The sequence below is a fragment of the Eumetopias jubatus genome, unplaced genomic scaffold, assembly GCF_037043125.1.
Source record: "Eumetopias jubatus isolate StellerSeaLion01/CBP00866 unplaced genomic scaffold, mEumJub1_p1.0 scaffold_4, whole genome shotgun sequence".
NCBI lineage: Eukaryota > Metazoa > Chordata > Mammalia > Carnivora > Otariidae > Eumetopias > Eumetopias jubatus.
Window position 1 is genome coordinate 154,483,208 of NW_028274810.1, and position 14,143 is coordinate 154,497,350.

At 34.9% G+C, this 14,143-nt stretch overlaps 1 protein-coding gene across 1 annotated transcript in view; it reads left to right on the plus strand.

Annotated features, from left to right (window-relative positions):
- The window catches only part of MMP16 (matrix metallopeptidase 16), a 269,059-nt gene that overhangs the window by 156,351 nt on the left and 98,565 nt on the right, over nt 1-14,143 (plus strand). Inside the window, exon 4 of the mRNA XM_028112264.2 lies at nt 2,311-2,615. Within this exon, the coding sequence (XP_027968065.1) occupies nt 2,311-2,615 (305 nt within the window). The remainder of the gene's footprint in view (nt 1-2,310; nt 2,616-14,143) is intronic.

Sequence of the window (14,143 nt, forward strand, 5' to 3'; positions counted from 1 at the left end):
TTGTCATTGAAATCCCATTTATCATCTACTCACCTTACCTCCTCACCCTTCACTTGTTGCCATCTGTAATTATCTTTTTGATGTTGTTGGGTTTTTGTGTGTGTATCTCTTATCACTAAAATATATAAGTTTTACAAGAGCAGAGTCTTATTCACAGCTCTATCTCTTATGCACCTAGAGCAGTAGCCCTTATGTAGTATGTTCTTTCAAATAATGTGTCATAAAAATACTTCCCCACAAATGAGGGTCTTCCTGTAGGGTGGGAGTAAAATAGAAGACTCCTAGGAAAATTAATTTAGATGAAATTCAAAGTTACAACATTAATCTGAATGCTCTTCAGCCATCAGACAGGAAATTTAGAGATTAACAAGCCAGACAGAAGCATCACCGGATGTCTCAATATAGAAATTTACCCTTTCTCAAAATAGAGTTCAGAGCATCACGCTGAAAGGACATGAAATTAAACAAGTAAAACAACAATAACAAAGTACTGTATAACGTTCTCCTTGAACAGGCTTGAATTATTTTACTCTGTCCATCCTTTGGCTCAGCTCAGAAAATATGGTGTCTTCCTTGGCACCTCCTTTTCTCTCTCAGCCTTAGTCCAACCATCAGTACATCTTGGCAGGTGTATCCTCAAAATTTATCCAGAATTCATCTACTTCTCCATATCTCTGCTGGTAGTGCCCTGGCCCCCACCGTCATCTCTCACCTAAAGTTTTGCAAGAGTTCCCAGTGGGTCTGCCTGCTTCAACTCTTGCTTCACTTAGTCTATTTTCCACATAATGCACAGTCATTTGTTTAAAAAGTGTAAGTCCAATATCACTTAGCTCATTATGCTCCAGTTCTGCCCCTCGCACTTAGAACAAAAGCCAAACTCTTTACAGTGGCCAAAATCTTTGATTTTATGCTACCTTTCTGGCCTCATATCCAGCTGTGGCCACCTCACCATTCTTGGAGCTCACTAAGCATGTCTCCAACTTCAAGGCCTTTCACTGGTCATTTCTCCTTCCCTGGAACACTCCCTGCCCCAACTCCATTTCCACCTGGTTTGCTTCTTCATTTTCTTTATATACAATGAATGATAATTTACCATCAAATAATGTATATATGTATTAGAAAATAGTGAAAACCTTGTTTTAGATGTGTGGTCTAGCTTAGACAATGGATTCTTGAGTCAGAATGTTTAAGCTGAAAAACCAGCTCTACCACTCTAAATTTTCTCTTAAGTTTTCTACTGTAAAATGCTTGCCTGGCTCATAGTAAATGCTCAGTTAGCACCATTATTATTATTTCGGTATGATACCTGCCTAATATTTGTAATTATTGAGATATAGCTACAAGTGGGCTAAAAATATAATTTGCATATTATTTTTCCACTGGAAAGTATATCTGAAATTTTTTCTATGCTGCTAAATAGCCTAAAATGGCAAAAAATAATTTTGAGTCCTATTTATATTGACATGTAATAGAGACACCATAACTTAACTACTACTCCATCATTTTAAATTGTTTAGCTTCCATTTCTCTTTTATTACTGCATTGCAATAAATATTCCTTCTTTTATGTATTAAGATTTTTTTAGTATAAATGTATGGATTCATGGACGTAAGATTGTTGGTCGAAGTGGCCATTTGATATTAGCCTCAAGAAAAGTAAACTAAATAAATAATGTCCAAGTCACTCTTTAATTTCATATAATTTTAAATTTTTGTTTTAATACAAAAAGCCATTCACTCACATTGCTTTTTATAACAAGAAAGAATTAAGTATATCATAAGAAACTATAATTAATTAACCTTTTCTTTAAAAAACTAAGAAATAACTTTGTGTCTGCTGAATTGGTGTTCATAGATAAAGAATAACACAACGGCATTGTTTGGAAGTAACATGTGTGCACACAATGATGTGCCCCTAAAAGTAATGATAACAAGAAAGAAACTGAATTTTTCATTTCAGCTCGAGACTCTTGCACCTGTTTGATCATTTGGCAAAGCTGCCTTTCTGTTGTTCAGGAGGCAAAGTGACTGATTGATCCAGTTACCCTACTGTTAACCCATTCTGCAGAGAACTTCTGTTTATAGCCTTGCCAGATGAATACTATACTGCTGAGAATTAAATGACCCCAGTGTAATGAAACCTAGCTATAAAGATATGAGGCATTGATTAATTTCGTTCCTATTTAATATAAGGCTGTTTTTCCAGTATTTTACTCAACTGAATAGAACAAAATCTGTAAAAAGCCAATCTGTAATAAGTCAGATTGTATATTAAAAAGACATACTTATTATTCTCTTCTCTAAATTTCAGTATAAAGAACGTAACTCCTAAAGTAGGAGACCCTGAAACCCGCAAAGCTATTCGCCGTGCCTTTGATGTGTGGCAGAATGTAACTCCTCTGACATTTGAAGAAGTTCCTTACAGTGAATTGGAAAATGGCAAACGCGATGTGGATATAACCATCATTTTCGCATCTGGTTTTCATGGAGATAGTTCTCCCTTTGATGGAGAGGGAGGGTTTTTGGCACATGCCTACTTCCCTGGACCAGGAATTGGGGGAGATACTCATTTTGACTCAGATGAGCCATGGACACTAGGAAATCCTAATCATGATGGTAAGTGCATTGCATAGCTTTTTACATTGCAAATAGTTTTATTTTTATTTTTGGAATGCCCAAGTGATTTAGTAATTTAGAAACTTTTAAGGTGTTGATTCTAAATTTGTTTTTAAAATGATAAAACATGATATGAAGCTTTTTGATAACATTTTAGAACAAGAATTTCTATGGGTCAGTAGACATTACTAGTTTTTTGTGTGGTCTGTTGCCTAGAGATTAGAACTTTACACTGTGTTCTGTAAATAGAGTGAATTTTGTTTTCTATAAAATGTCACTTAAAAGACTTCATAGTATTTTAAGTCGTGGAACATGCTTAAGGAAATTCTTCTATTTTTCTACACTATATTGCAGTGTTTCCACTTAAAACTTAACCTGATTGACATTTGTAGTGTAGCTTCTGCCATCTTTCCTGTTCTTTTCTATTATCACCTTTCTAGTTTGTAAAATTTTGCTCCTTTCATCCTTATTTCCCTTTTCTTGGTCTCCCAATATGATACGACTACATAATTTATTTTTTTATATTATATCTTTAATTTTATCAAAAAACCACTTTCTGCAAATCTGTTCCAACAAATCTGTCAGATTTTTAATCTTTATTCTGATATGCAAAAATAAATTTAAAATAACTTGATAACTAAAAGAATAGTTACTTCGTATAAGAAGCATGTGTTTCTTCCTAGATTACAATCCATACTTCAATTTTATGTTTAAAAAGTGTTCACATAATTATAGGATCCTAGAGTTAGAAGATTCCTAAGCATCCACTTTTTTAAATTCTTGTAATCAAGACTTAAATATTTTTCTTCCTCACCATAGTAGAATTTTGTTGAAAATACAGCATGCATTGTTTTAGTGACAGCTAATCAGCTAATAAAACTCTTAATTCCTCCTTGATGAGTTAAACCCAGTCATCAAATTAAGCTTTGTTAGTTCATCAGAAAGTTTAGTTAGCGGGATTAGTGTAATAGCCTTGCATTTTGAGAATGCACAGGGTTCAAACATATTATGGGTAGAATGAAATAAGTTGAGTTAAATTTAAAATAACATCAATTTTCAAAGAAAGAAAATATAATAAATACCTGTTCCTGTTTTCCAAAAGAAAATAAAACATCTAGTATTCAATAAAATAGCCTTTTGCATTATTATTAATAGGCATATTGACTATGAATTTATGACTTCATTTTTAAGAACTGATTTGGAGACAAATGGAAGTATGTTGAGAGATTTCACTATATAGTAGTGTAATGAAAGCCAAAAACTTTGAAGTTGAGCAGGCTGCATTCAATTCCTGGCTAACTGATCATTAGCTCAAGAAGCCTCTACCATGCCGTATGCTTATTTTCACTCTGTATGTTGTATTGCAGGGCTGGGACATTGCAAGTAGACATGCTTTCTATTCAGGAATGTTTAACCTACTGTATGCCTGAGCATCCAATAATAAAATATCTGCAACATGATAGTAGGCCCACACTGGTTTGATACATAAGTCATTTAAAATTAAATGTGTTTATCTTATTTTAATTTTTTTTTTTATTAAGTGGGCTCCACACCCAACATGGGGCTCAAACTCATGACCTTGAGATCAAGACCTGACCTGAGATCAAGAGTCGGATGCTTAAGCAATGAGCTACCCAGGCACCCCATCTTATTTTTATCAAAATTACACAGGCATTCTAATGAAGTAGTTCAGACATCTTCAAGTCAATTGTTAATATAAATGTTTGCATTCTAAATGATTGAGAAGAATAGCACTTATAAAGGTAGAATTTTGCTGATGGAGGCAAAACTGCATTTGTTTCTGGGAAAAGACTTCTTCTGGAATTCTAAACAGAGAAAATTATTTTTTATTCCAGTAATTATAATTCCAAAATTATATTTTATTCTAATAATAGATCTGATTGTTAAGGCTACTGTAATTCTGGATCTTTGAAGTTGTGTTAATTTGGGTGATGGTGCCTATCAAATGGCCTATATTTTCTCTTAAAATATTGAAATCCTTAAGAAAGCTGCACATGTTTTTTATCCTCTATTAACTGCATTTTTTAGGTATCAAGAAATACTTTTTGAAAATAAACAAAAAACTTTAAGAAAAAATCTATAGGGACATCTGAGTTGACAGAGGAAATGAGAATGTTTACACTGATTTAAGTATGATTGCTCTTTATGAATGCTTCTGTGTTTTGCACAACTTAAGAGGTTTTCCAAGGAATTTATATGTGAGATAGAATTGAAATAGAACATATGAGCTAAAGATATACAATCATGCCAATGGACTTTTGACTCAGGTTATGTATTAATACAATTTATACTGTAGAAGTATAATAATTTTTGTACATAGGCATACTGTTAAACAAAACAAATTATTTGATAATTAGTGTTTCATTTGGAAGAAAATATTTCTTTACTGATCAAATAAACATATTTTTTTCTTTTGAGTGAGCTTAAGGAAAATGACTACAAAATCATAGTGTTTCAGAATTGTAGGGGATTAGGGAGAAGTTACTGTCTGTTCAAGATGTAATACCATAAAGATTTACTGCTTAATTGAAATTCAGACTTTTAACTAGCAACAGCAGGACAGCTAAGGTGGTGTCATACTGAAGTATTGATCATTTATCAAAAGAACAGCCTCTAGCTTTGCTGTGTTACTGGTGCTTGTGGGGAGAATTAATGCATTTGTACATCCTACATCCTGTCTGTAAGATTACCTTTTTGTATCACATACATATAAGGAACAATTCTGACATCTTCATTGATAAACTTCTTTTTTTACTCTAGTCCTCAAATGCCCCCAAGCTTACTTAACTGAAAAATTTTCTTTCTTTCCTATTCACAGCTCTTAAGCACCTAGAAAACAGAGCAGCTTGATAATTTAGGAAAAATGCAAATGAAAAGAGCCTCTTGATAAGTACCCAGCTCATTTTCCACAGCATATTGCTCAGCTAATGAAGGCAATTTGAATTCTGTCTGCCTCAAAAGAGATAAACAGTGTCTTGGGCTGCCAGTAACCTTTAATTCATTGTTACCCACTTTCCTATCAATTTGCTTATAGTCATGATACCTTTCAAAAACTCAAAGTAAAACCCATTAAGTAAACTACACAATAATCATATTAAAATAAATAAATAAATACATCACACACACACACACACACACACACACACACACACACTCCCCCACCTAATAAAAATAATGCCACTTTTTTCTAAGAGTTTTTTTTTTCATGGAGTGGATAAGCAAAACATATGCATAGTAATTCTAAATAGAAAATGTTACTGTGATATGTTTCTTTTGAAAAGTATACATTGCCTAAAGTGAGTTGGAAAATTTAACTCTAGCAAAATGTTAAGATTAATTTTGAGCATCATTATCATATTGTTTCCTTGGCTGTGGTATAAAGTTTAAATGGCACTATCAGTGTAAACACAAACTTACCACAAAGATTCTAATTAGACAAGTGTGTACTGCAGTAATAAGATTTCAAATCGATAATCTCTAAGCAAAAAGGTTACCTATTAAAATGTTATATAAAACTACAACAGAAAAATATCTAGAAGCAAGTCTTACTATACCATAGAGTTGCAATTCTATTAACAGGAAGAATACATTGCATTGGCTCTGTTTATTATCAGAAAAATCACTGCCTGCAATAAGAAGATGATCAGGAGGTGCTCAAGGCTGTTGTGGCAGTCTGCCTAAAAACTAGGGAGGGAGAAATGATGATAAAAATTGTATCAAGATATCAAAACCCTTAAATCTATTACATCATTGTGATGGTTAGTTTTACATGTCAATTTGACTGGGCTAAAGGGTACACATATAGCAAATAAACATGATTTCTGGATGTGTCTGTGAGGTTGTTTCTGGAGGAGATTAGCATTTGATTCAGAAGACTGAGTAAAGAAGATCCTCCCTCCCCAATGTGGGCAGGCATCATCCAATCCATTGAGGGCCAAAATAGAAAAAAAAAAAAAAAAAAAGACTCTTTTCTTGAGCTGAGACACATCTTTTCCTGCCCTTGGAGACCAGAATTGGTTTTTGGGCTATCAGTCTCTGACTGAATTATACCTTTGGTTTTCCAGGTTCTCCAGCTTGCAGATGGCAGATCGTGAGACTTCTCAGCCTCCATAACCTTTTGAGCTAATTCCTATAATAAATCTCCTCCTAAATATCTGTATATATCCTATTGGTTCTGTTTTTCTGAGAATCCTGGCTAATATAACCATTAAATGTGAAGCAGCCAAATTCTACATGTAAGCCCACTCATTCTTTGAATAAACCTAGGTGAAGTTAAAAATCTTCATGATGTGATGCCCGAGTCAATGGACTTGATTTGTGTCATCTGGGGAGAGTTAACTTTCTGGAGGAGATACTTTGTCATTGGCACACTAGAGGTGCATTGGTGCCAAGAAGTAAACTTAGGCCTTAACCAGCTGTCTGCCATCTCCCAACTTTTTCTGCTCATTTTGCAACCGTAACTGCTTTATAATATTTTTCCGTTGCTTACGGGATCTTGACTTTCATCTTTGAGGACAGGAGAATTTGGATGCCAAATAGGTATTTAACAAGAGGCCTGGAAGTGCTATAGTGTGTGGGAATATTGTCCAGATCAATCTTTCCTGTGCTTTTTTTTTTTTTTTTTTAAGATTTTACTTATTTATTTGACAGAGAGAAAGAGCAAGAGAGGGAACACAAGCAGGGGGAATGGGAGAGGGAGAAGCAGGCTTCCCGCTGAACAGGGAACCCGATGTGGGGCTCGATCCCAGGACCCTGGGATCATGACCTGAGCCAAAGGCAGACGCTGAATGACTGAGCCACCCAGGCGCCCCTTTCCTGTGCTTTTTTGAAGATAAGGGAATCACTTGATATGACTAAGCAGTCAAGGACATTAATCTATCTTTAAAAACAGAGTACTTACTGAGATTTTAAAATCTAAAAATATTAGCTTTCTACCACACAGTTCTTACCTTACCATGTTTTACCAAAACTTGGACGCTCTCTCTCTCAAATTAACTTGGCTTTCCAAAACTATAATAGAGATATTTTTGTGTGTTTTTAAAAACATGACTTCTTTCCTGGAATAAACTTAATTTCACTGAGTTTATTTTATTTCAGTGCAGTGGTGACTCTAATGGTCTTGAGTTTTTCAAAACCTCTCAATTACATTGCTTCACACGATTACTGTGCGGTATCTACTTACTTACTAGATCCTTGTGTGCAGTTGGAGAAAAGCAGATGAATTGGTGTCATACACTCAAAACATTTCATTATATCAGTTTTAATGAAGTATGTAGATGGATCATGAACATTAAAATACATATAGTATAGAACTCTTAGTAAGTGAAACAGGTAAGACCAGAGATTTCAGTGGCTTACCACGATAGAATTTTATTTCTTGCTCATATGGTGGGGCAGAGGACTGTCCACTCACTTGATCTAAGACCCAGAAAAATCGAGCCTCAGCCATCATCAACACATGTTTTCCAGAATTGCCTTGGTCATTACCATCCAGACAGTAGCTGGGAGACCTGAGATAGATTTGCTCACGGAGTGGTGTTATGTGCCAGACCTGGAAGTGGCAAGTAACATTCCTGACAAGTTCCATGAATTAGAATTCAATTCCATGGCCACACCTAATCTTGGAAAAGGCTGGAGAAAGGTGATTGGTTTGATGAGCAACTAGCCAGTGTCTGCACACCAATATGTTAGGAGGTAAAAATAATACTAGTTTGACATTAGATACACTCTGCATCTGTGAATTAGCTGCTTAATCATAATTTGCCTTATTGACCAATAAATATTGACCATTATTTAGTTTCTGTTATTCCTCTCCTTATATAGATTTGTAGAATTTGCTTTGTAATTTATCTTCATATATGTTATTTATCCTTACATTTAGGTGGTCATCAACAAGGCAAAATAGAGTAGAAATTTTGAATTTAGCCATTAGTTTACCAATATAAAAAATTAATGCCTTTAAGTTTTTGAGAAAATACAATTATTAAAATTAATAATTTTAGTGTTTTATTGTCTAAATTAAGATTTGTAGTTAACTTTTACCTTAGTTTTGCACCATTATTTTTTTGTAGAATTACAACCATACCATTACAAAGCCTGGCATAGTACCACTTTAATAATTTCCTTACAGTTTAAGCACAACAAAACTATCCAGTAATTATTCCCACATTTAATTTATAACTCGCTTCTTCATTTGAAATCAAATGTTGCCACAATTCACCTCCTCCCCAGTGTATTGATTGCATATCAAGGCAGCAGCAGAAATAGCTCTTGGTGCAATCCACAGTGGAAATTGTAGTTTGTCATTGATTTAATGCATCAGAGAACAAGACCACTGTGGGCTTCGAGGAACGTTGCACGTGTCTTAGGCAAGGCTATAATAGATGCATGTGTACTGAGAAGTGGAGACTGACCTAAGATCATGTGAAATCAAGAACCTAAAAAAACAGGGAAATCAAGAAGTAGTTAAAAACCTCTCTGCTGGGGCGCCTGGGTGGCTCAGTTGGTTGAGCTTCCAATTCTTGATTTAAGCTCAGGTCATGATCTCAGGGTTGTGAGATTGAGCCCTGTGTTGGGCTCCACGATGGTCATGGAGCTTGCATGGGAGTCTCTCTCTCTCTCTCTCTCTCTCTTCCCCCCCCCCCGCCCCGTCTGCTCCTCCCCCCTCATCCTGCACTTGTTCTCTCTCTCAAGGAAAAAAAAAAGATCCCTCTCTGCTGGTTTATCATCAATCTCATTCAAAGTTTCATAGAGCCAAATTTAATTGAGCTTTTAGTATGTCTCAGATACTGTTTTAAATTCATTGTATGTCCTTAACTCATTTACTCCTCACCACAAACTTATAAAGTAGATAGTGGAATTACTTCCATTTTGCAAGAAAATTGAGGCACAGAAAAGTTTGGTAACTAGCCAAAGGTTATCTAGTTGGTAACAACAAAATGAGAGCCTTAAAAGGATACTAAAGAACCAGGGAAAGGGAGAATCTACTTGAAGACTCAGGAGAAAAGCCTATCACTGAAAATATTTTATCAAGTGAATCAAAACAACAATATTGAAAACAACTCTGAATACCCATAAAGGCTCTCTATGGAACAGCAAAAGAAACCTATTATTACTGTAAAAACTGAGTCTGTCATATGGAAGGAAAATCTTGGTAAGCATTTTCAGAAAAGCATGATAAGATAAAATGTTGTGAAATTCAAGGATAGATAAAGAAGACCTGGTAGATAGCTCCCGCTTAAGACTTATAGATTCTCCCAAAGGAGGGAAGAGTGGGAAATTTAAGCAAAAGAAATATACAAACACATAATAGCAAAAACATCGTATTCTAAAATAAGAGAGTACTATGCAATTCAAAGTCATTGCATTCATTGCAAAATTTACAAAATCAGATCCATAAATAAATCCATCCTACAAGTAAATATAAATATTCCATTAACCATGACACTGTTTATCTCTTTCAAAGTAGACAGATTTCAAAAATTGTGGGGAGGAGTTCCGTATACATTAATGGCATCATCTCTGGCCACTGCTCATAAATGCCAGTAGGAACCCAAATATTTCTTCCAATCAAAAATGTCTCTTTTTTGTCAACTGTCCACTTGGGGCAAAATCATCCTCACATGAGAAACACAGGTCTAGATGACAGGATAATTAAAAGTGAATAGCAGTAATAGCTAAAACTAGGAAGTTTGGTTTTATCTAATTTGTTGAAATTATTTAGTGACATGTTAATGAGATCGATTTCTCTTATGGCCCATTAGAATCCACTAAACTCTTTTGAGCAAGGGAATAAAATGAACATACCGATGATTTAGGAAATTTTATGCAGGTTGCAGAATATAAACTACCTCAGAAGGAGGAAAATAGGAGGAGTTGAGGGTGCATCTGTTCAGGGTTAGTTTCTCTATTGAAATTGTGCAGCCTCTTTTCAATACTATCTCCTATACCATCATTTAATTCAAAACATGTACTAGAGAATTACAGAATATTAAAAATGGGATAATAAAAAAAATTAAAATAAAAATGGGATACTGTTTGAAAACACATCACAGCAATAGTAGATTTTGTTAAAATAAGAACATATAATTATATATCAGGAACAATTTAATTTTTAACTGTAAAGTTTGACTTTTACAAATGTAAAAATTCTGATGACTCTACCCTACCCAAAAGCAAGAGTCTTTGATTACTTCTCTGTGGCAATTCTAGTTCAATGACTTTATTAAAGTCATTATTTACAGTTTTTTAAAAAAATATTCTGATCAGAATCTCAAATTATGTTTTGAATACATTTAATTTTAAATTTGCTCCTGCATAAAAGTAAATATTTGTTTCTGGTTAAACACTGAGGTATTCAATTTCAGAATTAGAAAAGTCATCTTAAGTAGCATATTATTATATAAGAATTTTCAGAATAATAACTTATTTCCTATTTACTGCAGCTTATTTTTACACATAGGAAATGGGACTTCACTCTAAGATTATTCCTGATTATATTAATCTAGAATATATACAAAATAGCCAGTCTAAATTCCCTTTCTCTGATTTTATCTTAACTTACTAGACCAAACTTTATCATTTTTTCTTCTATTTTATAGCAGAAGTCTCCAAAGTGTGTGTATGTGTATGTGTGTATGGTACATTCAGACTATTTTCTTAGAGCAAAATTGGTGCTTTTTTAGAACTTTCCTCCACTTGCCAATATTTACTTTTTTAGAACCACCTGATCCTTTTAATTTTATTATTAAAGGATGCGTATTGGGTAGAATATGAGAGCAAGAAAACTGATACTCATTTAGTTCTAGTAGATTTACTCATCCAGGACAGTGCTGAAGTAGGAAATACTAACAAGAAAATACATTTTTATGGTATATTAAACACATTTTTACAATTACATATTAAACAAGTGGCAAGTAACCCCAGTTTAAAAGTTTTTTACCTAATGAAACTTTTCATTAGAGTCCTTTTTGAGAGTGATTTTATCAACAAAAATTTTAGCTAGATGAGTGGTATTAATGTTTTTCTACCTAGTAGAAACATGCAGAGGAAATGTTCACTTCTCTTTTGCAGCTTATTTCTTTGCAAGGTGATGCAGAAAAATTAAATTAGCTGTAACATTTAAACCTTTAAACTTCCAACCTAATTCCCTTGACTTAACAGATAACCATGCATCTCATATTGAAATCAGTTTATATAATTATATTCACACTTTTCCTTTCTACCTCTTCTTTGACATTTATTCATTGTTTCTTACTGAATTTCTGCCTCTGGGGAAAAATGGATACATTTTATGTTCACCACCCCCTCCAACATAAAGTCCTACTCAGTCCTCAAGACCCCTGCCCTTGGGGTGCCTGGGTGGCTCAGTAGGTTAAGCACAGGACTCAATTTCCACTCAGGTCATGATCTCAAGGTGGTGATACCCATCCCCCTGTCGGGTCAGGCTTTGCGCTGGATGTGGAGCCTACTGAAGATTCTCTTTCCTTCTCCCTCCATCCCTCCGTCCCCATCTCTCTTAAAAAAAAAAAAAAAAAAAAAATTGAGAAAAAGAAAAAGACCCTGCCTTTATCTAATCAGCCTGCCACACCTTGGCCTAATCAGTAGCTCCTTTAGATGTAACTTTTTGGTCCACAAAATATATAGCACATTTTTTAAAATTTAAATTCAGTTAATTAACATATAGTGTATTATTGGTTTCAGAGGTAGAGGTCAGTGATTCATTAGTCTTATATAACACCCACTGCTTATTACATCGTGTGCCATCCTTAATGTCTATCACCCAGTTACCCCATCGCCCCCTCTCCTCCCCTCTAGCAACCTTCAGTTTGTTTCCTATGATTAAGAGTCTCTTATGGTTTGTCTCCCTGATTTCATCTTGTTTGATTTTTTTCCTCTCTTCCCCTATGATCCTCTGTTCTGTTTCTTAAATTCCACATGAGTGAGATCATATGATAATTGTCTTTCTCTGATTGACTTATTTCGCTTAGCTTAAGCGAAATAGTCTAGTTCCATCCACGTCATTGCAAGTGGCAAGATTTCATTTTTTGATGGCTGAGTAGTATGCCACTGTATATATATATACCACATCTCCTTTATCCATTCATCGGTCGATGGACATCTGAGCTCTTTCCACAGTTTGGCTATTGTGGACACTACTGCTGTAAACATTGGGGTGCAGATGCCCCTTTGGATCACTACATTTGTATCTTTGGGGTAAATACCCAGTTGTGCAACTTCTGGTTATCAGAGTAGCTCTATTTTCAACTTTTTGAGGAACCTCCATACTGTTTTCCAGAGTGGCTGCACCAGTTTGCATTCCGACCAACAGTGTAGGAGGCTTCCCCTTTCTCCGCATCCCTGGCAACATCTGTCTTTTCCTGACTTGTTAATTTTAGCCATTCTGACTGGTGTGAGGTGGTATCTCATTGTGGTTTTGATTTGTATTTCCCTGATACCGAGTGATGTGGAACATTTTTTCATGTGTCTGTTGGCTATTTGTATGTCTTCTTTGCAGAAATATCTGTTCATGTCTTCTATTTCTTGATTGGATTATTTATTCTTTGGGTGTTGAGTTTGATAAGTTCTTTATAGATTTTGGATGCTAGCCCTTTATCTGATATGTCATTTGCAAATATCTTCTCCCATTCTTTCAGTTGTGTTTTGGTTTTATCGACTGTGTCCTTTGCTGTGCAAAAGCTGTTTATCTTGATGAAGTCCCCATAGTTTATTTTTGCCTTTGTTTCCCTTGCCTTTGGAGATGTGTCTAGCAAGAAGTTGCTGTGGCCAAGGTCAGAGAGGTTGCTGCCTGTATTCTCCTCTAGGATTTTGATGGATTCTTGTCTCACATTTAGGTCTTAGATCCATTTTGAGTTTATCTTTGTGTATGGTGTAAGGAAGTGGTCCAGTTTCATTCTTCTGTCTGTGACTATCCAATTTTCCCAACACCATTTGTTGAAGAGACTTTTTTCCATTGGATACTCTTTCCTGCCTTGTCAAAGATTAGTTGATCATAGAGTTGAGGGTCCATTTCTGGGTTCTCTATTCTGTTCCATTGATCTAAGTATAGCACATTTTCTTTACTATTTAAAAAAAACCGTGAATTCTTATGGAATAAATGAAATCAAAACTAGAGATAGGGTATCTTACAAAATAAATTTCCAGACAAAATAGATCATAAATTTTCATTTGCTTAATATATTTAAAATAATCATTTTAGTCAAGTAATAGAAGGACTTCAAGTAGAACTCTTTGCATTTCAGCCTGCAGTCAGTTGGCCCAAGTCACCAGAAGGAAATTAGAGAATCTATCAAGAAGCTTTGGGAAATAGTTCCCTTTACCTCTGTTTATTATCAACTCATATGAGTAAAGTCAAACTAACCTAACTCACCCTGATTTATGTTCAGCCCTGAGAATATTCATTCCTAAATATTATCCCTTTGATACCGGAGACTGGGGGAGTTTTGGGGCCCTGAGACCTCAACCAGCACACCAGCTGGTGCCAGGTT